At 43.9% G+C, this 24,374-nt stretch overlaps 1 protein-coding gene across 4 annotated transcripts in view; it reads left to right on the top strand.

Moving 5' to 3' along the window:
• The window catches only part of DLG5 (discs large MAGUK scaffold protein 5), a 123,957-nt gene that overhangs the window by 34,134 nt on the left and 65,449 nt on the right, over positions 1–24,374 (top strand). For all 4 annotated transcript variants that reach the window (XM_083146254.1, XM_083146256.1, XM_083146255.1 and 1 more), the window contains exons 2-4: positions 10,087–10,155; positions 16,629–16,797; positions 17,674–17,817. In XM_083146254.1, coding sequence (XP_083002380.1) covers positions 10,087–10,155; positions 16,629–16,797; positions 17,674–17,817 — 382 coding nt within the window. The remainder of the gene's footprint in view (positions 1–10,086; positions 10,156–16,628; positions 16,798–17,673; positions 17,818–24,374) is intronic.

The raw sequence follows: 24,374 nt of genomic DNA, 5'->3' as shown, positions 1-24,374 counted from the left end.
CCATCATCGTACAGCTGGGGTACCCAGAAAGTCCAACTACTGTACTGTTGCCATCTCTGCTGCTCTTTGAGTGGTCTCTGTGCCCCTCTTTGATTAGTAACAGCTAAAGGGCGAGATGTACTAAGCCATGGGTCCTCAAACTGCGGCCCTCCAGATTTTGTAAAACTACAAATCCCAGCATGCCTTGCCACAGTTTTGCTATAAGGCAGTGTTAAAACTGTGGCAAGGCATGCTGGGATTTGTAGTTGCACAACATCTGGAGTGTCGCAGTTTGAGGACCCATGTACTAAGCCTTGAAAAGTGATAAAATAAAGAGATAAACCACCAACCAATCAGCTCCTACCTGTCATTTTTCAAACACAAAGAATAAAAAAGTTTAAGCGGCACTAAGTTTAGTACATGAATACATCAGTGGGTGTTGTCTGTAAATTAAAACATATTTTTTAAAACCGATTATAATAAATGCTAAAAATAACAAAAAAGATTGTAAATAAAAAGGGTTTATTTGAGAAATTACTGATTCGGTGTTTGAAGAGCAGTCACCCTGATTAAACTAATTGTTAATTCAGATGCTTTATGGAATCCTACTGGTTGTTGGTTGTACACTGAATTATAGGCACTTATATTGGTGGTCTCACCATTGCGGAGAGTGCTTGGGTATCTTGCTTCAAGCTTTGGTCCAATTGCCCTCACGATTTTGCGATTTCTTTTGTAGAATGGGTGATGCCGCTGGAGGATGATCTGTGGACCTAGCGAAGTTGTCCCAATTGAAATGTCCTCTTGTTAAACAGTGGATGCAAACCACTGAGCGCCAAGGCTGGATGGAGGATTCAAGAGCTTCTCAGAGTGGGGTGGTAGATCTTTCACTATTTTTCAAACACAGCCTGTGACATGGCAGTTAGCAGCTGATTAGCTGGTGGGTGCTGGATGACTGACCAGCAGTCGGGATTCCGACAGTCATTACACCGGCATCAGAATCCCGACTGCTAAAAGCCTGAAAGATAGAGGGAGAATAAAATAGTTGGTGAACGTAGCGAGCCACTGTGCCCACAACGTGGCGACCACAGGGAGCCCGCAAGGGGCTTTGTTGCGCTCCCCTGCTGTCTGAGTCCCTGCAGTCAGGATAGTGACTGTCGGAATCCCGACTGTCAGTGTGTTATACCACACCCTAGCTGGTGGTATATCTCTCTCCATTTTATCACATTTCAAGCTTAGTACATCTGGCCCAAAGTGTTGTGACACTGTTTTAGCGGGCAGCACAATGCTAAACAAATATACCAGTCACACAACTACTACAAGTTGGCAGATACGGTAACTATATAAGTATAAATGCAAAACAAAAGCCTTCTCTAGAGCCAGAATAAGATACATCATTAGGGACCATAATGATGCCAGCAGCTTACGGTCTGGTAAAGATGTTTACTGTGACGATCCTCTTTTATGACTTAATCTTTATCTGTCTCTCCTCATTTTAACTATATTGCACTACTGGTAGCAGTACAGGAGGAGGATGATGATGATAATTATTGAGGACATTGCTTTTTCCATTAATGGTCAGTAGGACACAGAGGTCAGAGAGGCAATATAAGGAGATAGAAGTGGTGTAGCTGCTTAACCAGATAGGTTGCTGCAAGGGATACGGTCATTAGGTCTACAACAACTAGGTCGACATGCAGCAAGGTTGAAATGGGTCTAGGTTGACACAAGCATTAGGTCGATATGGGCTAGATCGACAGCCAAAAAGTCAACATGGGGTTTTTCACTGTTTTTTGAGCCGACAGGCGGTATTTCTTGCCCTACCATCCACTAGGGCGTGGTGGGATACTAAAATGAGTGTGCCGAGTGTAGCGAGGCACCGTGCCCGAAGCACGAAGATGCGGTGCACTGTGTCGACTCGGGTAAAAAAAAACCAAAAAACATGTCGACCTTGACCCATGTCGACCTTGCTGCATGTCGACACAATGTTTGTCGACCTAGTTGTTGTAGAAACGATCCACACCCTGCTGCAGGCACTCGCCTAAACATATTACAACATAAAGCTAAATGGAAATTGGTCATTGTGTGATTTCTGGGTGTGTAAATAGACTAACAATTGCATTGAGTGTGGTCTGTGACCTATGTAAATCCTGCTCAGTCAGACTGGATAGGAACGATAATACTATGGTCACCTAGTCAGTAGTACAACCGTGGGTAAAAAAAACAAACAACAAAACTTGGTCTCACAGAAAGCTCCTTTTATTCATATATAGAACAGAATTATGGGCCTTATTCTAGTTTACTCTTTCTGACAAAATCCTTCTTCGATGGACAAAACCATGTGCACTGCAGGTGGGGCAGATGTTACTTGTGCAGAGAGAATTAAATTGGGGTTTTACTTCAAAGTGAAATCTATATTGCAGTGTAAAAATAAAGCAGCCATTATTTACCCTGCACAGAAACAAAATAACTCACCCAAATCTAATTATCTCTGCACATTTTACATCTGCCCCCCCCTGCAGTGCACATGGTTTTGTCCATCTAAGAAGGATTTTGTCAGAAAGAGTGAACTAGAACAGTGGTTCCCAACCTGGGGTACTAGTACCCCTGGGGGTACTCTGCAGACCAGTTGGGGGTACTTGAAAATAATATTGGTAATGGCGGACGATGAAAAGGTCTTTTGATGTCTGAAGAAGACCCATTGCCATATGCCTGACCAGCAATCCACTGGGAGCTTCCCATGCTGCCCCTGACATCAGCAGTCATCTGCCCAGCACTGACAAAGGTGGAGGAAGCAGCGGCATTAATCCTACCGGTGTTAGCGGGAATCCTGGAGATAATACACAACCAGTGTCTAGACACAGAAGGGCATGATTCCTTGCTGTATACTACTCCTCCGCACCTCCTTAATATAAGGACATGCATAAGGATCCGCATACCGCTAAGTACTGTCCATATTTCAAAATGAGAGGAGGGGGTACTTATCAATGAAAAGCCTAATCAAGGGGTACGGGAGAGAAAAAAGGTTGGGAAGCACTGAACTAGAAGAAGGCCCTATGTTCCTGCACACCACTAGAAAAATAAATTGTGATTGGAGTATCTTAATCCTGTTTGCTGAAAATACTACCGCATAGCGTGTCTAATGCGTGCTAATTATTTGTGAATAATTGAATTGGTTAATCTGGTTGAAATCTATGTTTAACCCTTTACAAGATGTGACAGCCCATTGCCCTGTTAATGAAAACCTTTGCTGTTACGGATTCCGTGCCTTTATGTAGTTAATGGTGAGTAGTAAGGTGTCACCACAACTAACGTTGGAGTCATTCCCTTTGAGCTCACAAGGCACTCCCAGGGGCAAGTATAATGTTGTAAAGTGGCTTCAGACTTACTGCATTGCATCCAGATTCCCTTGTTTTGAATAGTTCGATTACCCTGTATACAGTAATACAGTAACGCCTGCACAAGGCAGCAAACAGATTGCATTCTCATAAATAAAAATTACTCACACAAGCACGGCTGCTTACTATATCGCTAGACATCAGGCGCCCTTTAAAGTGCTGGAATCAGTTGTTTTGGAATCCATTAATGCATGAGTCAGTTGTTCATAATACTGACATCTGCATGTTATGCACAAGGTACCTAGAACACTAATCCATTTAAGATTAGACACAAGTTTATAAATGCCAATAAACATCCTACATTGGTGCTGTTGTGAATAATATAGTGCTGCAGAAGTAAATTATCTTTCATCTACTGAACAAATACATATTGCACATTAACCTTTTTTGCGGACAGATCTTGCAATGTTTAGCACTGTGCATCCTCTGTAGCCTGGCACATGCAACTGTTACATAGTTACATAGTAGGTAAGGCTGAAAAAAGACTTGCGTCCATCTAGTTCAACCTGGTATTATTATTTATTTATTTATTTATTATCAGTTTCTTATATAGCGCACACAGATTCCGCAGCGCTTTACAGAGAATATTTCACCATTCACATCAGTCCCTGCCCCAGTGGAGCTTACAATCTATAATTCCCTACCACATGTACATGCACACACAGACATTCTAGGGTTAATTTTGTTGGGAGCCAATTAACCTACCAGTATATTTTTGGATTGTGGGAGGAAACCGGAGTACCCGGAGGAAACCCACGCAAGTACGGGGAGAATATACAAACTCCGCACAGTTAGGGCCATGGTGGGTATTGAACCCATGACCTCAGTGCTGTGAGGCAGTAATGCTAACCATTACACCATCCGTACTGCCCTATCTGGTATAGATATCCATTGCTGATTTGGTAGGTTCTGGTATTTTACAGACAAATTATATTTCTTATTTGTACCCATGGATGTTTTTCTCCAGTAAATGTTTGTCCAACTTTGCCTTGAACGCATTTAATGAGCCAGCCGTTACCACCTCTCTGGGAAGAGAGTTCCAGAGTTTGACTGTTCTGACCGTAAAGAAATTCTTTCTACTAGCTGAATGAAATCTTTTTTCTTCTAATCTATACTCATGCCCTCGCCTCCTAGATTCCTTTCTAGTAGAATAGAGGGTGCGTGACAGTTCCTTATATTGGCCCTTGATATACTTGTACATGTTGAGCATGTCCCCCCTTAAACGTCTCTTTTCTAATGTAAATAGTCCCAAATTGCTTAATCTCTCCCCGTAGCTTAAATTCTCCATTCCCCTAATAAGCTTTGTTGCTCGCCTTTGGAATTTTTCTAATTCTATGATGTCCTTTTTATAGTGTGGGGCCCAGAACTGTACTCCGTACTCTAGGTGAGGTCTCACCAATGCTTTATATAGTGGCATAATTACCCTCGAGTCCCTAGTTTCCATTCCCCTCTTAATACATGCCAGAATTTTGTTGGCCTTTTTTGTAGCTACATTACAATGGGCACTAAATCCTAGTTTGCTGTCTATTTGGACTCCTAGATCCTTTTCAAGTATGGAATTACCCAGTTACTCTCCGCTAAGGTTGTAACATGCACACTGGTTGTGTCTCCCAAGGTGCATAACCTTACATTTATCTACATTGAACCTCATCTTCCATTTTTTTGCCCACTCATCTAGAATTGCAAGATAATTTTGAAGCATGGTGACATCTTCTGATGATTTGATGACTTTGCTAAGTTTTGTATCGTCCGCAAAGATGGATACATTGCTGAGTAACCCTATCCCAATATCGTTAATAAAAATGTTAAACAAAATGGGCCCCGAAACCGAACCCTGGGGCACTCCACTTAGTAGCGGTATCATATCTGATACAGCACCATTCACAACCACTCTTTGTTCTCTATTACATAGCCAATTCCCTACCCATCTGCAGATATTTTCACCCAATCCTAGGTTCTCCATTTTATTAATCAATCTCTTGTGTGGGACAGTATCAAATGCTTTAGTGAAATCTAGGAAAATCACATCTACAGCATTTCCATTATCAAGGTTTTTGCTAACCTCTTCATAGAACCCTAGTAGATTAGTTTGGCATGAACGATTTTTCACGAACCCATGTTGGTTAGCACTGAGTAGACGGTGATGATCTAAATATTTCTGGATACCATCCCTTAAAAATCCTTCAAATAGTTTACCCACAATTGATGTTAAACTAACGGGTCTGTAATTAGCGGGATCTTCCTTTTTCCTTTTTTGAATATTGGCACTACCTCTGCTATTCTCCAATCTTTTGGTACTATACCTGACGATAGTGACTTGCTAAAGATATAATGTAGGGGGGTAGCTAGTTCATCCCTTAATTCCATTAATACCCTCGGATGAATCCCATCTGGCCCTGGTGATTTATTTGTTTTGAGTTTGCTTAGCCCTCAGTATTATTTCCTTCGGCGTGAAATCCACAATGAGATCTGGCTTATTTGTCCCGTTTGTGGTAAGTGTTCGTTCCACAGTCTGCTCTCCCTTAGTAAATACTGATGAGAAGAACTCATTTAACAGTTTTGCTTTTCCCTTGTCCTCAGTAACACTTTTTCCACTAGTATCAGTTAGTGGGCCTATGTTTTCCTTAATTAAACGTTTACTATTTATGTATTTAAAAAACTTCTTTGGGTTGGTTTTGCTTTCAGTGGCTATGCACTCTTCATATAATATTTTAGCTGCTTTGATTACCCCTTTACAAGTTTTGTTTGATTCTTTGTATTTTGCGAACGCCTCCTCATTCAAGTTATTTTTATAGAATTTAAAGGCTCTGGTTTTATTGTTGATAGCTGACCTTACTTCTTTGTCCAACCATGGTGGCTTTTTTTTGTTGAATTTACCTTTAGTTACTTTAGGAATGTATTCAATAGTTAGTGAATCAAGCACCTTTTTTAGAGTATCCCACATTTCCTCTGCATTTTTTCCCTCCATACCGTTTCCCACCCAATTCCTGTTAGGGCTTCCCTGAATAATTCAAAGTTCGCTTTTCTGAAGTTTAGTATTTTTGCAGATCCTTTTTGATGTAATTTACTGAAGTTGATTTCCAGTGAAACCATATTGTGATCACTGTTCCCTAATTGTTCAATTACTTTTGTGTTTGAAACTAAGTCTGTGTTATTTGTTAATACTAAGTCCAAGAGCGCCTCATCACGAGTTGGAGTTTCCACCGTTTGTGTAATAAACTGGTCTTTAAGTAAGCTTAAGAACCCATTGCTTCTTGCGGATTTACCTGTTTCGTTTTCCCAATCAATGTCGGGTAAATTAAAATCCCCCATAATTAATACCTGCCCCTGATTTGATGCTTGTTTGATTTGGTTTAAAAGAAGAGACTCTTCCCTTTTGTTTATATTTGGTGGTCTATAGCATACCCCTATTATAAATTTGTTTTTTGTTTTTTTATTATTGTCGGTTATCTCTGCCCACACTGTCTCCGAGTTGTCGTCTTCCAGGTCTGTGCTCATATTTTTCTCACATGATGTTAAGTTATTATTTACATATAGGCACACACCCCCGCCCCTTCTATTTTCCCTGTCTTTCCTGTAGAGTGTATATCCCTCCATGTTTAATGCCCAGTCATGCGACTCATTACACCATGTTTCTGTAATACCAATGATGTCGTAGTCATCCCTACTGATCACCGTTTCTAGCTCCCCGATTTTACTCACTAAGCTTCTTGCATTAGCCAGTAAGCATTTTAATTTATGTTTATTTTTAGATATGGCTCTAATATTGTGATTAGTTTCACCCCAGGACCCATTTGAATTCTTTACTAGCTTCCTCTTTCCCCTCTCCCCTTCAATAGACTCTCTACAGGCCTCCCCACCATGCACACTGCCTGCCCTCTTTATAGTTCTGGGAATTCTTCCTCTGTCATTCCCTCCTTCCCGTATACTAAGATCATCTGTACCTAAGAACTGTAATGGGGTAACGTGACTGTTACAACATAACATTTTATTACATGACATTCCTGATGCACCCTGAGAGTTACCCCCGATTATACCCTTGTTATGTCCCAGGACTTTGTCTATGTCTCCGTCCCCCCCCCCCCACCCCCCCATCTCCTTCCCCCATATGATTCCTGATCCCAGTCCGGCTTCTCTCCCTGATGGTCCCATAATGTCTTGCTGCCCCCACCCAAAACTGTGCGTATTCAGAGTTGAATGCATCTCAGCCACAACTCTACTTGCGTAATGAGTGTATCTACAGTAAAGGGGTGTTCGCATAGTGTCTAAATTGAGAGTTTGTTGTGGGTGCGCAGGCAGAATTTCAGGCAATTCTCAGTTGTGTGTAATACGCAGAGATCCCTCTGATTTCAGGTTGCTTTTGTGAACCAGGTATGGGGTTGGTATCAGTCTGTCTGCTGATGGATTGGGATGGTTCATTCTGATTCACTCGGAAAGGCACAATCACTCTCTAATGGACAAAACCATATGCACTGCAGGTGGGGCTGATGTAGCATGTGCAGAGAGAGTTAGATTTGGGTGGGGGGTGTACTTCAAACTGATAAGGGCAGCACGGATGGTGTAATGCTTAGCATTATTGCCTCACAGCGCTGAGGTCATGGGTTCGATTCCCACCATGGCTCTAACTGTGCGGAGTTTGTATATTCTCCCTGTGCTTGCGTGGGTTTACTCCGGGTACTCCGGTTTCCTCCCACAATCCAAAAATATACTGGTAGGTTAATTGGCTTCCAACAAAATAAACCCTATAAGGTCTGTGTGTGCGTATACATGTGGTAGGGAATATAGATTGTAAGCTCCACTGGGGCAGGGACTGATGTGAATGTTCAAATATTCTCTATATGCGCTCTATAAGAAACTGTTAATAAATAAATAAATAATATCTGTATTGCAGTGTAAAAATAAAGCAGCCAGTATTTACGGTGCACAGAAACAATAAAACACCAATATAATACGGCCTACACACATGCCGATATTAAGGCATTTTTAAAGCGATTTTGCGTAGTTTGGCAAAGTCGCTTAGCAAATGCCCTCACATCGGTGTATGTGTGGGGGCTATATCGGCAGCAGTGCGCGTCCACGCGCGTCTTTATCGCTGGCCGAGATTGATGGACAGTGTCCATCAATCTCGGCATCGGCAGGGTTCTCCCACTGGAGAACACTGGCGCTGTCTGCTCGCTTAGCACACAGAGCTGACAGCTCGCTCTGTGTGTGGGCTGTCAGCTCTGTGTGCTATGCGATAGCGGCGCAGCACAGCCCGACCTAGCATAGCTAGGTAGCCCTGCACACATCGCTATGTGTGTAGGGCCCATAACTCTCTCTGCACATGTTACATAGTTACAATATGTTACAATAGTAATAATAGTATTTTTGTTCATTTTGCTGTGACTTCTAAACTAGTGTTTCTTTTTTACTAAATATTTAATGCCAGTGACATACAGAGTGCTAATGCTTTACTTTGTGTGTTGGTGTGTGTTCTCTCTGATAACTGCTTTTTTCATTGTGTATTACTATTCAGATTTATTTGATTCTAAGTAATAAGTAGAACTAATGTTTAACTTGTTCTTATTTTCAGTTTCACCTATCTCTGAGTGTACTTTGTATGTATTAATATGGTTAGTCTATTTCAGATGTAATGGGAATAAAAAGCCGTAAAAATGGTTTTATTGAGATGTGAAATAATATCAAAAGCCTAAGAACTTTAATTGTTAATGTTGTAAAACATTAATCGTGTTCTAATTCTATTTATTTATTTTTTTAAATAAAAAACGTTTAAATCCAATTTTGTTTTTAACTGCATTTTCCAGCCATTCATCCAAAAGCCATACACTATGCTGGATATAGATTGTAAGCTTGCAGCAGGGCCCTCTAACCCCCAAGTCTGTCTGTTGTTACCCAGTTTGTTTTATCACTGTCTACTATGTAAAGCGCAATGGAATCTGCTGCGCTATATAAGAAACTGTAAACAAATAATGATAAGTGTTAGGGTCAATATTAAACTCCTGACCTTTCAGTAGAGGCAGATATGGTACGGAATATGATACAAAAAAATAAAAATATACATATATTTCTCAAATGAAGGAGGACTCACCAGACTTTTATTTGAAAGAATAAAATAGTCTTTATCTTACATCATCAAATTGTATGTCGACGTTTCGGGCAACGCAGTGTCCTTCATCAAGACAAGGCCCCAGAGGCACAGGAGGGAGCAGGTAAGGTACCTGCTGCTTCCTGTGCCTCTGGTGCCTTGTGTATCTCAAGCTTCAAAAAGTGATACAAATGGAGTGATAAACAGCCGGACATTCAGCTCCTACAGGCTGTGTTTGAAAAACGACAGGTTGGAGCTGATTGGTTGGTTATCAGTCTCCACTTGAACACTTTTTGAAGCTTGATACATCTGGCCCTTAGTCACGTGTGAGAGAGGTATATACAAGGTTGAATAGGAATACTGTTAGTGCTATGCTGACATTTGTCCTGTCATGAAAAGCTATAGAACATGGGTCCTCAAACTGCGGCCCTCCAGATGTTGTGAAGCTACAAATCCCAGCATGCCTTGCCACAGTTTTAACACTCCCTTATAGCAAAACTGTGGCAAGGCATGCTGGGATTTGTAGTTTCACAACATCTGCAGGGCCGCAGTTTGAGGACCCATGCTATAGAACATCATACGTCTCCACTGATAATTATTCTGTTTTTTTTTTTTTTTTTTTTACAGGTTCTACTTATAGTGTCCTTACCACCATGCCTTCAGACTCAGAAAGCAGCGGCTCCCTCAGCAGTGTCGGTGAGCATCTCCTGCCCCATACATAGTACCCATATCTCTCCAACTTCTTTTTTTTCCATTAGTCTTTAACAGTTAAAATCCTGCAAAAACCATCATTTTTTTTTCTGTCTGGGATCTGTATTTCAGCAGAGTGATACAGACCAAAGTGTGCTAGAAGCGCCACAACAGTGATACCCCAGGCAGGAAAGAGCAACTGCATGGGTTTTGGAAGGTGCAGGGTGCTAGAATGATTTAAGAATATATGGATTTACATTAAATTTTTGATGGCAAGGAAAACAAAAATAACGCTCTTTGGAGACAAATTAGAGAAACGTTAGAAGTCTTAAATACATAATTGTGTATCTTTCATGGCTTAAGGCCTTTATACCTTTTATTTACAATTAGGGGTCAATCCAATTTCTGGCAATGTCTTTGGGGGTGCGAGTAAATGCGGCTGTATTCTGAAGTTACAGTTCCCCCAACTCTCAATTTTGTATACCGCCCCATAAGGTTGCTAGCAAAAATGTGCAGGTCAGCACTAGAAGGAGCCGCATGGGGTGCGATTTTGGGAGCGGTTGCCAGCAATTACATGCCACTGCCATGGCAACTTGCACTCTTCACAGGTAATTGGATTGACCCTTTTTAAGTGCAAGTGTGCATAATGGGCCTCACTCACTGTAAGCAGCCGCATTTTACCCAGTAGCAAGAGTATGTATCTTTTTGTCATAAGTCTGAAACCAGAATGTTAAATGTAAATATCAAATAATTATTTGATCTAGTGAAAATGTTGACCACAGAATTGTTCAGGTTAAGTTTAAAATAGCTGTTGACATTTTCAACAGATCAATGGTTTTTTTTTAGTGTCAACATGCATCAAGTAGACATTTTAGATGTTGGCTATAATGCTGTCTAGAGTGAAGACATAGTAAACGTTGACATAAATGATCGATGGGCAACTGGGTGGTAATTGGCAGATGCATGGTAGAGCACTATATTGTGGGAGTGAAGACAGAGTTATACCGAGTCAATAGCATGCTGAAGGTACCCCTGTTTCAGATTGATCTCTTGCACCCAGTTAAGTAGTAGTAGTCGTTATAAGGCGCCACAAGTGTCTGCAGCGCCGTACATAGCAAACAAATTACAAGGTAACGTACAGGGTGTGTTGATTAAAATACAGCATAAATAGGGGTAAAGCTGGTAGAAATAAAATCAGCATCAGTTCTGAAGTAGGTGTCGAAATTGTCGAGGAGACTGAAGATGAAGTAGAGGAAGGGAAGAACAGGGCAGGAGCACTGGTGAGGTAAAGAGGTAGGGCGAGTACGTGAGGAAGGAGGGCCCTACTCATAAGAGTTAACAGACTAAAAGGAGGTGGGTGGACGAACAAAAAACAATAGGATAAGTAGGAACGGATGGAGGGGTAGGGTATGCAGGATAGGAGGAGCAAAAGTGGTTAGGAGGAGGAGGGATAGGCTAGTCAGAAGAAGTTGGTTTTGAGGGAGCATTTGAAGGAGGTAAGAGAATCAGAAAGCCTGATGGGTGGTGGGATGTTGTTCCAGTACAGGGGGGCAGCGCGAGAGAAGTCTTGGACATGGGAGTGATTAGATGAGAGGTCAGGCGGCGGCGGAGCGAAGAGGACGGGAGGGAGTGTGGATAGAGATCAGTGAAGAGAGGTAAGGAGCGGTGGAGGAGGAGAGAACCTTGTAGGTGGTGGTGAGGAGTTTAAAGAGAACCTGGAAAGGAATGGCAAGCCAGTGAAGAGCTAGACAGAGGGGTGAGGCGGAGGTAGAGCGGCGGGAGAGGAATTAGAGCCTAGCAGCAGCGTTAAGAATGGATTGGAGAGGGGCGTGGCGGGCGAGAGGTAGCCCAGAGAGAAGGATGTTGAAGTAGTCAAGGCGGGAGATGACAAGAGAGTGAATGAGAATTTTGGTCGCGTCAGTGGAGACAGTGAGCAGATAAGGGATGATTATTGTGGGTAAGATCCGGAAAATGGTTAGCAATGTGGCTATACGCAGGAAGGCATTCCTTTTTAGAATACTTTTATCAATGTAATCACAGTATGTATGTGGCAACATACAGAGCTGCCTTCAAACCAGAGCCAAGCTTTGGGGTTCCAGTCCTCTAGCTATTGCACTTTTGATGAGATCCCGTTTCTGTAGCTGTGATTTGCTTGTGAAGTATTTTTTTTTTTTTTTTGTAAATAACCTTTTGATCAAAAATCTGGAAGAGCAAATGTTGAAACTGTCTTCATAATTATAAACGTGCGTAATTACATGACAGCATGACCTATTTATAAAATCATTTAAGGTAAATGAACGTTAAACTGGGGATAAATTTCAACTGCAGCCATTGTGTTGGCAAATACGCTACATTAGATTTATTCCAATTATAGTTCTGATTCATCTATTTGAATAATTAAATAGAGTGTGTAGGTTTGTATGCATGTAGCAAGTCATTTCTGTTGGATGTGTTGGCTATATAAATGTTTCATACAGAATAAAGAACATTGGAATATTGGTGCATAAAGGCACAGTACAGTTTTTTGGTACTTGTTTCCTAGAACGGCGCCCACTAAACAATTTGCTTAGTGGGCTATTCTGCGTAGGGAAATCGCATTGCATGGGCCATTTTAGGGCCATGCGATGGGATTTTCCTATGTAATTTATTCACTGCTCTCTCAGCCCTGGGCCATCGCATCGAATTGCATTGCATCTGCCGCAAATGCGATCGCATGTCATTTTATAGGGTGTGCGATGCCATGACATTAGGTACACAATAATATGATTGTATGTCCCAAAAATTGGTTTAACGCACCCCCCCCCCCACTATCCACACCACCCTGAAGAGTGGTGAGCGGCGGCGGAACACGTCCTCCGACTTTTTCATTACCCCACTATCCACCTCGGCGTGGAGTCAATTTTATATAGTGTGGCGAGCCACCGCGCCTGAAGCGTGGTGAGCTGACACGGAATACATGTAAAGTAATCCGCTCGCCACACTTTATAAAATCAACTCCACACCAACGTGGATAGTGGGGGTATGAGCAAGTCGGGAGGACGTGTAACGCGTCCCCTTGCAGGGCTCGCAGTGCTCACCATGCTTCGGGCTGGCGTGGATAGTGGGGGTTTCAAATGGAGGCCTTTGCAAGTATGTAACATGGAGCACTGGCAAATGCCTCCTTTATTGTGCATGAGACGCACTTGCGGCCGCACCATCCCTTTGTGCAGGAGACGCACTCGCTACCGAACTTCTAACCCTGTCGGCAGGGTTGCCGTACGCTGCTGCAATACTTACTGAGACACTCAAGCGTTGAGATGCTAAAGCGTCCCTGACGCTCCTGCGACTCAGACAGACTGAGCACCTCTCAACTGTCACCTGCATGATCCCCTCTCCGACGGCGTCCGGGGACAGAGCTGCAGCTCCTGGGGACAGTACGGTGACTAGCTGCCTGACGGGGACACTACGCTGACTACAAAGGCTGTTGCGGAGTCACTACGCTGACTACGCTAGGCATCCGTTGGGTTATGCTGACAACGTAGCTTAGGCTGCCGTCGTGAAACTACACAAGTAAGGCAGCAGTTGGGCTATGCTGATAATGTAGCTTCAAATGTACTGTAGTGTAGGCTGCCGCCGTGAAACTACACGAGTACCCCTTTTTTTCCTTATGTTCTAGCCCCCCATTTTTTTTAATTAGTGGACACACACCACTTTCACCCCAAATCTGAAAATGGCAAGAGCAGTTTTGCACTCCATAGTCAGAAGGGTCTGGTTAAGTTTTGAGACTTAGGGTGATATTCAAACCTGCCGCTATTTCAGATGGGGAAAATTAGCACCAGGCACCTATTCAATGCTGTCTTGCCCGACAGCATTGAAGAGGCAGATCAACAGAACGGGCCCGACTTTAAAAACTTTCTGACCCGTTTTGTTGCGATTGCAGCCAGATCTCAGCAATCCACTGCCTTTTACGCGGCCGTGCACCCTTTTTGCTGATCGGCAGGCGGGACATTGAACATTGCCAAATTGCAGTCGAGCAAAAACGGGCCAGGTACATGGCAGCCGGGACGGACCAAGTTGTGACCCGGGATTGAATTACCCCTCTTAGAGAGAAATGTATCAAACCTTCTAAAGAGACAAGTTGGCCATAGAAAACGAATACGCTTCTAACTATAATTTTATTGAAGTTTCTTCATGAATGATGGATCTAACCTGATTGGTTGCTGTTGGCAACTTCTCCAATTGTCTGCCTCTCCACGCATTTCCCCCATTGTTCCTGGAAGTTTCGGTGGTTTGCCTTTAAAAAAAAAAAAAGTTAAAAGCATTTTTACAATTAGTGTACACTTTCCTACAGGGAATGATGCTTTTGCAGACCCCCAGTAGCACCTTATCTATCTTCATTATGAGAAAAATATTGTTCGTATTTATCTATGTTTTTAGCCCAAAGTGGATCCCAGGGTCCTTTTTACTCAAGACATTGGTTTCCAAAGTGCAGACAAGGGTAAATGTCTAGGAGAAGAGGACCTTTCCTTCGTTTAATGGCAATGAGGGAGTTATTTTGGTTCACTCTTTCTCTGACAAATTCATGTGCACTGCAGATGTTACTTGTGCAGAGAGAATTTTATTTGGGTAGGGTTTTACTTCAAAGTGAGATCTATATTGCAGTGTAAAAATAAAGCAGCCAGTATTTACCCTGCACAGAAACAAAATAACTCACCCAAATCAAATTCTCTCTGCACATTTTACATCTGCCCCCCTGTAGTGCACATGGTTTTGTCCATCTAAGAAGGATTCTGTCAGAAAGAGTGAACTAGCATAAGGCCCTGAGTACCTGTGTAGATGTTTGACTCAAGTCATACATATACTGTATATGACAATTGTTTTTTATACTTTGTTCTTCTGTATAACTCTTATACCACATTATGTATACATTGTTATTCATTATTATTTATTAACCGTTTCTTATATAGTGCACACATATTCCGCAGCGCTTTACAGAGAAAATTTGAACATTCACATCAGTTCCTGCCCCAGTGGAGCTTACAATCAGGGTGCTGTTATCATGCAGTGTAGGACTTCTGGTATCAGAGAAGCCTTGACGAGGCCCGGAAGATTATCATATCTTTTGCAAAATATATGTAACTAAGATCTCTGAATGACCTTCTATTATGTTGGTTATTTAAATCTTATTACTAATGCCCTTTTGCTGTGCTGGGGGTTAAATACCCCTCCCTCTGAGTGGCATTACTAGTTTGATTGAGCAGCTCTCAGATTGTTGAATCTATATTCCCTACCACATATACATGCACACAGAGCTTTAAGGGTTCATTTTTCGGGAGCCAATTAGCCTACCAGTATATATTTGGATTGTGGGAGGAAACCAGAGTACCCGGAGGAAACCCACGCAAGTACGGGGAGAATATACAAACTCCGCACAATTCGACCCATGGTGGGTATCGAACCCATGACCTCAGCGCTGTGAGGCAGTAATACTAACCATTACACCATCCTTACTGCCCCGTAATATATAACACATGGTGGGAATAGAACCCATGACCTCAGCGCTGTGAGGCAGTAATACTAACCATTACACCAGCAGTACTGCCCATCTGTTGTTGCACCTAACAGCTAAAATAGAATAATAGCCATGCAAACTCATTCTCTAAGTTCTGTAGATATAAAAAAAAAAATTGGGTGTAATAGGCACAACTTTGGGATGTTTCTTATGATTTTGTACTTGTTAAATCCTTTTTTCCAAACCCAATGGTGGACAGTGGATACCCAAACTTCACACACTTTTTCTTATTCCTGTTGTGTGCTCTTCAGTGTTCTCTTGTTAGTATTCTTATTCCTGTTGATGATGATGACGAACCTTGCCCTCTCACTTATAATGCAGTGCTGCTGGTTCTGTCCATTTGGCTTTGTTGGGAGAATACTGAAGAACCAAAAGTTTATGGGGATGGAGATGGGTAGGAACTAAAGTGTTTCAGTGTTCCCCATTGAACTTGAAGAAAATGATTTAATATATATACAAATCCAATTATACAATTTTATTCTATAATCTATTAGAATGTCAGTAAATTAGACATGTAGCATAAAGAACATTTTGCAGCGTAGAATTTGTGTTTATCTGACATCAAAAATGTTCCTTCTTCTGAAAAGCTGTACTAGTAACTGTAGTACTAATATCACAAGTTGGCACATGTCCTCAATATCTGGCATTTAATCCCCCCTAAATGACCTGTTATAGTTGGGCACCAAAATGAATCCATTGTGGTGTTGCTTATAGTGGAACTTGTTGTACTGTAATAAAATACAGCATCTACAGTACAGATTGAAATGTCCAAACTGAATTTTGCATAGCTCAGGATCTTTGTTTCTTGCTAAGTAGATTTTAAGTATCCCTTAGAATTCCAAAACAATCTACAGTTGTCCAAGGGGGTCTCTGCTACTAACTTAGCAACATTAATTCTAAACATTTTTTCATGTATCTACAATTCTAGGTACGACTAATAAGGCCTCCTCCCCTCCATTGTCTGCTGTTGACAGCCGCCTTATGAGTGAGAAGTTGGACACTATACTATCACAATTACGGCAGGTGACACGTGAGAGAGATGAGCTTCGCAAGCGCCTGGCTTTGTCTTCACCGGGGTCTACATTTGATGATTGCAGGTAATAGAGATGGCTCTTCAGTTAACTTTAGGGGGCTAATTGAATTAATCTAATAATTTATTATATTCCTCAAAAATAATTGTAAGCTCACTTTGAGCAAGGCACTCTTCCCACATATGCTTTTCATTCTTTATAAAGATGCAGCCGTTCTCCCCCTTTTTCGATAGTACGCCAGATTTCAGTATCTGTCGGCTGTTGGCGGAGGGCGGACCGGCGGACCTGCTAGCATCTTGCACGCTCGCGCGTCCTTTGCTGAGCATGGGGCGCACGTGCTGCTCCAACTGGCGATGGCGCGACTTGGTGTGGTGGATGGCAGGATGGGAGCCGCTCAGATGAGAGCGGCTCCATCTGTATCACCATCTCATCCGCACTGCACACAACCGCAGCAAACTATTTGGGTCCAGCTGGTGCTGTTTATTTGAGTATTATGACAGATGATGCCGCAATGCTTCTAAAAATCGTAGTTCATGTTCTTTGTGTATTGTAAGTCTATTCTTTCTTGTTTCGTACATATAACATCTATTTTATAAATAAAGGATATCAGGCTGGGTAACCATTTTGCACAGTCAATTAAGGAGTATTAACTTCTGATTTCACAAGCAAGGGCTTAAAGCAGGGGAATACGAATGAGTTTTATCATACGCAACATGTTTTAAACCTTGTTGCGCAAGACAATTGATGCTCCATCCAATCTGCTCCTGTTCTTTTTCCAACACATAGCAGTTAGGAACTGATTGACTGGAAACACCGTTTATAACCCACTGTAAGTTTAAAACGTGTTGCATATAATACCTCATTGATAATTATGCCCCAAAAAGTATAAAGAGTTCAACGCTATATGCCCAGTAAAATAAATAAAAATGTATTGTTTTGCAGGCCAAGCCCCAAAGTGACACCGGATTATGAACGATTAAAGGTACAGTGCATGAAAGCGATGTCTGAGTTGGAAGCCCTACAAAGCCAGCACTCCAAAGCACTTAAAAAGTGTGAGGAGGCTGCAAAGGAAGCAGATTTCTACCAGTAAGTATTGTTATACTCTTGAAATGCTGTAGGACAATAAAATTGACTTTCTGTTTTTATTTATACCCTTTTCTGGTAGACATTACATGCCAACACAGCTTCACAGGTGTTTTTATTCTTCTTCTTCTTCTTCTTCTTATTATTATTATTATTATTTCCATGTTTGTCCAGAATTGCTTTTTTCTAAGTTTTAGGGTTACTTTTTTGGCACAAGTGATGTAGACCAGTTGTACCTTATTATTTTTTGTGGAACATCCTATTCTGAAATAGAATTTGAGTGGAAGGTTATGAAAATATTTCTCCTCCTTAGGCTACCAGCATTTAGGTTATTTTTTGTTGTGAGTAAATCTTATTCTGAGAAATTCTAAAATGAATAAAGCTAACGGGAAATAAACCTATTTAGAATGAGTTTAGAAACCATGAGATGCATAGTATATGCCATGCAGTGGTGTCCATAATTCATAATTAACCACAGAGTATTGCCCCAATTGATGATATGTCACACTGTAATGCCACCAATTGATATGCTACACAGATCTCCCTCAGAGCCCCTTCAGTAATGCACCTTTATATATGCCCAGAGCCTCCTCATGCAATGATATTGCTAGTGCAGACCCCTTCTCATGCTCTTGGCTTTGATATTTACCAGCAACGGTCCAGTCTTGTTCGCAGTCCATCCACTGCACTCAAAACATCACTTAAGGCATTTTGACCCTCTGCTGCTCCACCTCTATTTCACCCCACCACTGCCTTCTCTGAGTAATCCATTTGACCGCAGACCGTGCTTCGTTTCTGCTGGTGTTAGGCCACATTTAGGACCTTATTCAGGTCCATTCGGTAGTCCTTATTCGTTCGCACGGGGGGGATGTTTATCGCTTTTTTTTTGCACATGTGTAGATGATGGGTGTGTGCGCCCATGGTGAACAAAATGTTCGCTTGGTGCATGCACCCAACCTGGCGTGCGGGGGGCCGCTGGGCAGGGGTACTCGTCCATGGGAATGCCCAGTTTTTCATGGGTGTTCCCATGTTAATCGGCCGGTGACGTGTGTGCGCCGGGGGCAGGCAGCTGACATCACCGGATGTCAGCTGCCTGCCATCTTCCCTCAGAATTTGCATGCACATCTGAGATTGCTCTGAGCAACCTTAGATATGCGTGCACGTTTCACATCATTCGGCGACCATCGAATGATGTGGGTGTTCCCCTGCAGGCTGCGAATCGATGTTTATGTAAAACATCCATTCGCAGCCAGTGCGTGCAAACACAAGGCATGGTTTGGTAGACTCGCAAGGATGCAAATTTGCAGAATAACTCCCTTAGCCCATGAACTGCAGTCATAATTTAAGGTAACCTATAATCTTGATTTCTCTCTCATGCAGCAGGAGACACTGGAGATTACATCGGGTTTAGAGCTGGGAATGCTGGGAGCTAGGCACTACTAAATTTGTTTCAGGGCAGGCTGGCTCCTCCCCTCTAAGACCCATCATACCCCCAGTTAGAAAATTGTGCCACGGGAGCTGGTCACAGTTTTTACACTGCTCCAAAGCGGAAGATATTTAAAGGAAAGGAACCCTTCCCTGCTTCTTTTAAAAGTGTGGGTCCGGGTGTCCTGCGCCCTTGGTTCTACCAAGCAGCCTGTCAGAGCCTCACTAAAGGCGTCTGCCAGACTTTCCAGTGTTCCTGCGGCCGCCTACGAAGGGACCGTCAGACACAGACACAGTGAGTACCGCAACTGCATCGCGACCGCGCGCTATCCCTCAAAGACAGCGGGGGTCAGAGCCGCGCTCCCCCGGTCTCCGGCGGTGCACGCAGGAGTGCTTGTCGGAGGCTTAGGGACAGGTGCGCGGCTGGAACCCAGAGCAGCGCGTCGGAGGGAGCGCGGGAAGCCGCCATTTTGGGTGAGGGTGCAGGCGGGAAGAAGCCTGAGGCTGTTTGTAAGCGGCATGGCGCGGCCAGAGCACACGCTAAAGCCTTGTTAATGTCTGCTTCTCCCTATAGGTGTTCAGCAGCATTTGGCTACACAGCACAGTAGTGTGGGGAAAATTCCTTGTCCTCGTGAGGACAGTACAGGGCAAATAGGTGGTAGTTTCTAACCTCCAGGACCCAACACCCCAAAAGCAGATCTGTGTTGTGTGTCTGTGTGTGTGTGTGCGTGCAGGTATCAGTGAATATAATTCTCAGACCGGGTTTGTGCTGCAATCATGACCAGCAAATCAAGCACCAAGGCTTCACAGAAGCTATATATTTGTACTTTGTGTAATGCTAGATTTACACAGCATTCTGCTGATGGAAAGACAAATATATGTAAAGCCTGCACTGTTTCTCCACCTTCTTCCCAAGCAGGTGATTCAGGGGAGGCACCCACACCACAATGGGTATCTCTCTTGTCAGGTACTATGGAAAGGTTATCTGCTGAATTAGCAGAAAACCGTAGTGCAGAACCTCCATGGGTGGCTACTCTGGCTAGATCTGTAGACACCCTGGCTACATCCATGCAAAATCCCCAAAGAACAGCACCTGTGAGACAAAAGCGTCCTCTACAGGTTGTGTACTCTGAGGGGGAGGGTGATTCAGAGGAGGATCATGCTCCTTATAATGAAATGGAGGAAGGAGAATGGGAAGAGGTACAGGAGGTTCTTCCAGAACCTGAGCCCGAGCCCACACACATGGGAGTGGAAGCTATTATTGTAGCGGTAAAACAGGTGTTAAAATTACCAGACGATCCAGCTCCAGAACCACAGGAGTTTGACCTTTTTGGACAAACAAAGAAATCCTCCATAGTTTTCCCCTGTCCAAACCAGGATAAATTGTTAGCAGCATGGAAACAGCCTGACAAACGTTTCCAAAATTCCGAAACGTTTTCCAGTAGTCTATCCTTTTGAAGTTTCTGCCCTAGGAAAATGGGAGACCCCGCCTCCAGTGGACGCATCGGTGTCCAGATTATCAAAAAAGACTACTCTACCGGTCCCAGGCGCATGCTCCTTAAAGGATCCGTCAGACCGTAAGTTAGAGTCCACCCTTAAAACTATTTACATGGCGGCTGGGGCTCAACTCAGACCAGCTATTGTCTCCGCCTGGGTAAACAAGGCCAATGCCAAGTGGGCGGACATGATTATAGAAGGGCTAGACTCAGGCATGCCTCCAGAAGAAATAAGACAACTGGCGGAACATATAAAAGAGTCGGCTTACTATTTAGGGGAAGCGGCCAGAGATATTTCTTTGATATCCGCACGCATTTCAGCAAACGCAATATCCGCCAGAAGAGCTTTATGGCTCCGCTCATGGCAGGCAGATGCTGAATCTAAAAGGGCAGTAGAGGGTCTCCCGTTTACGGGAGAGGTCCTTTTTGGCCCAGAATTGGACAAATGGATAGCCCAAGCAACAGGTGAAAAATCTGCCTTCCTGCCAACAGCGCCTCCACCTGCTAGACGCCAATACACAGGGCCGTCTTTTCAGTCATTTAATTCCTTTCGCCCACAGAATTCCTTTCGAGGAAGGGGGCGAGGTTTCCACTCCACAAGAGGTACTCGTGCCAGAAGTAGACCTCAGGCCACTGTCACCCGTACAGAGCCCAAGCAAATTCAAAAACCAGTGGCATGACAATTTGCCAGCTTTCTTAGGAGAGTCTATAGTGGGGGCAAGGCTACTGGACTTCAGATCCCAGTGGTTCTCTCTAACGGAGGACCCTTGGATTCGCAGCCTAATTTCAGAGGGTTATCGGATTCAATTCGATTTTCCTCCCCCCACTCGATTCTTCACTACAGCTCTCCCCGTTGCGCAAGACAAAAGGATGGCACTCCAGAGTGCAGTAGACACCTTACTGGCTGCACAGGTTATCATCCCAGTGCCTTCTACTCAAAGGAGCAAGGGATACTACTCCAATCTCTTCGTAGTGCCAAAACCGGATGGGTCAGTACGACCCATCTTAAATCTCAAATCTCTCAATCTGATGGTGGCTTACCAACCCTTCAAGATGGAGTCTATTCACTCCGTCATAGCGTCCTTGGAACACAACGAGTACATGCTCTCGCTGGACATCAAGGATGCCTATCTACATATACCAATATGGAAGCCTCATCAAGCGTATCTGCGATTTGCTATAGGAAAGGAACATTTTCAGTTCAGGGCCCTGCCGTTCGGCTTATCATCGGCACCCAGGGTCTTCACAAAGACACTGTCGATCATCATAGCACATCTCCGAAACCAAGGGGTCACTATAATACCGTATTTAGACGATTTACTCGTCAAGGCACCATCTCCAGCAGTGCTGGAACATCATGCTCTGTTGACGGTCCAGACCCTGACCAGATTGGGCTGGATCATCAACTTCAAGAAGTCATCGCTCCGACCAACACAGAGGATCCTGTTCCTGGGACTCTGGCTGGACACAAGAGAGCGGAGAGTATTTCTGCCGAGCGACAAGATCAGCGACATACAGAGGCTCATTCGACAGACTTTGAGTCACCGTCGGGTACAACTACACTTGTGTGTAAAACTTCTAGGGAAGATGGTGGCAGCCTTCCCAGCTATAACGTGGGGGCGCTTTCACTCGAGGCCTTTCCAGTTAGACCTACTGAGGAAAGGAGCGGGATCACATCTGTTTCTACACAGACAGATCCAATTATCCACTCGAGCCCGCCACGCCCTATTGTGGTGGCTCCACTCCGACCATCTCAGGCAAGGGCGCAGATTTGCAATATGGGATTGGACCCTATTGACAACGGATGCCAGTCTCCGAGGGTGGGGCGCAGTGGTACTCCACCTTCGACTTCAAGGGCGATGGAGTGCAGAAGAGAGTCTATTGTCGATCAACGTTCTAGAACTAAGGGCAATCTACAACGCTCTAATAGCAGCACAGGATCTCCTTCAAGGGAAGTCTGTAAAGATCCAATCAGACAACGCAACAGCTGTAGCGTACGTAAATCGACAAGGCGGCACAAAGAGCCGACAAGCAATGACAGAGGTCACCAGAATCCTCCAGTGGGCGGAGAATTGGCAGGTACATCTGATAGCCATATTCATTCCGGGGGTGGAAAATCTCGAAGCAGATTTTCTCAGCAGGGAGGATCTACACCCGGGGGAGTGGTCACTACACCCCGAAGTGTTTCGGGAACTCACAGAGAGATGGGGAACTCCCGAAGTCGACCTAATGGCGTCAAGGAAAAATCACCTCCTGCCAAGGTACGTAGCAAGAACAAGAGATCCAGGGGCCATAGCAACCGACGCATTGGCAATTCCGTGGACGTTCAGCCTGGTGTATCTATTTCCACCTCTGCCCTTACTGGGACAGGTGCTAAAGAAGTTGAAAAGGGAAAGAACACAGGCAATTCTAATCGCTCCGTTTTGGCCACGGAGAAGTTGGTTCTCGGACATCCAACAGCTGCTGGCCGACCAACCATACCCTCTACCGCAGAGACACGACCTACTGCTACAAGGACCATTCCATCATCAACACCTAGCCTCCCTCCATTTGACGGCGTGGCTATTGAATCCGAGGTCCTGAAGGAAAAAGGGATTCCAAGGGCAGTCATCCCCACTATGTTGAAGGCGCGTAAACCATCTTCAGCTGCTCACTACCATCGCATTTGGAGATCGTATGCTGAGTGGTGCACAAGCAAGAGGTGGCCGTTTCGGATATTCAAATTATCCAGGCTCTTACTATTCCTTCAAAGAGGCCTAGACGGTGGCCTCCGCCTAGGTTCACTTAAGGTACAGATCTCTGCACTGTCAATACTATTCCAAAAGAGGTTGGCCCTCATTCCGGAAATTCAAACTTTCTTACAGGGGGTTCTTAGGATACAACCTCCCTTCGCTCCACCGGCTCTGCCGTGGGACTTAAATCTAGTCCTGGCATTCCTACAATCAGAGATGTTCGAACCTCTGGAAGAGGTTCCTTTAAAATCTCTGGTCTGGAAAACAGTACTCTTGCTCGCCCTAGCATCAGCACGGCGTGTGTCCGAGCTGAGTGCACTATCCTGCAAAGCGCCGTATTTAGTATTCCACGAAGACAGGGCAGAACTGAGGACTCAACCCGTCTTTCCTCTTACCACATAAATCAGCCAATCGTGGTCCCTTCTTTTCAGGGTGCTCCTACGTCTCAATCCTCCCTGGACGTAGTTAGAGCTCTAAAGATTTATGTCAAAAGAACCGCACAGATCCGGAAATCGGATTGTTTGTTCGTCTTATACGATGCTTTCCGCAGAGGATGGCCAGCGTCAAAGCAAACATTGGCCAGATGGATTCGGCTGACCATTCGGCAAGCATACATTCATGCAGGAAAGACTCCGCCGTCAGTGCTGACAGCACATTCAACCAGGTCAGTAAGCACATCATGGGCTGCCAGGCGAGGGGCTTCAGCATCTCAGCTTTGTAGGGCAGCCACATGGTCATCAGTGAACACGTTCGTTCGCTTTTACCAATTTGACACGTTTGCAGCACCGGCGACAAACTTTGGTCGGTTGGTGTTGCAGGATCCACAGAGCTCACCCGCCCGGGGAACGGTCTTTGGTACCTCCCCGATGTAATCTCCAGTGTCTCCTGCTGCATGAGAGAGAAAAGA

Source organism: Crinia signifera, chromosome 6, assembly GCF_055691185.1.
Source record: "Crinia signifera chromosome 6, ASM5569118v1, whole genome shotgun sequence".
NCBI lineage: Eukaryota > Metazoa > Chordata > Amphibia > Anura > Myobatrachidae > Crinia > Crinia signifera.
The sequence above is the reverse complement of the archived record's forward strand: the minus strand, read 5'-3'. Positions and strand labels throughout refer to the sequence as shown.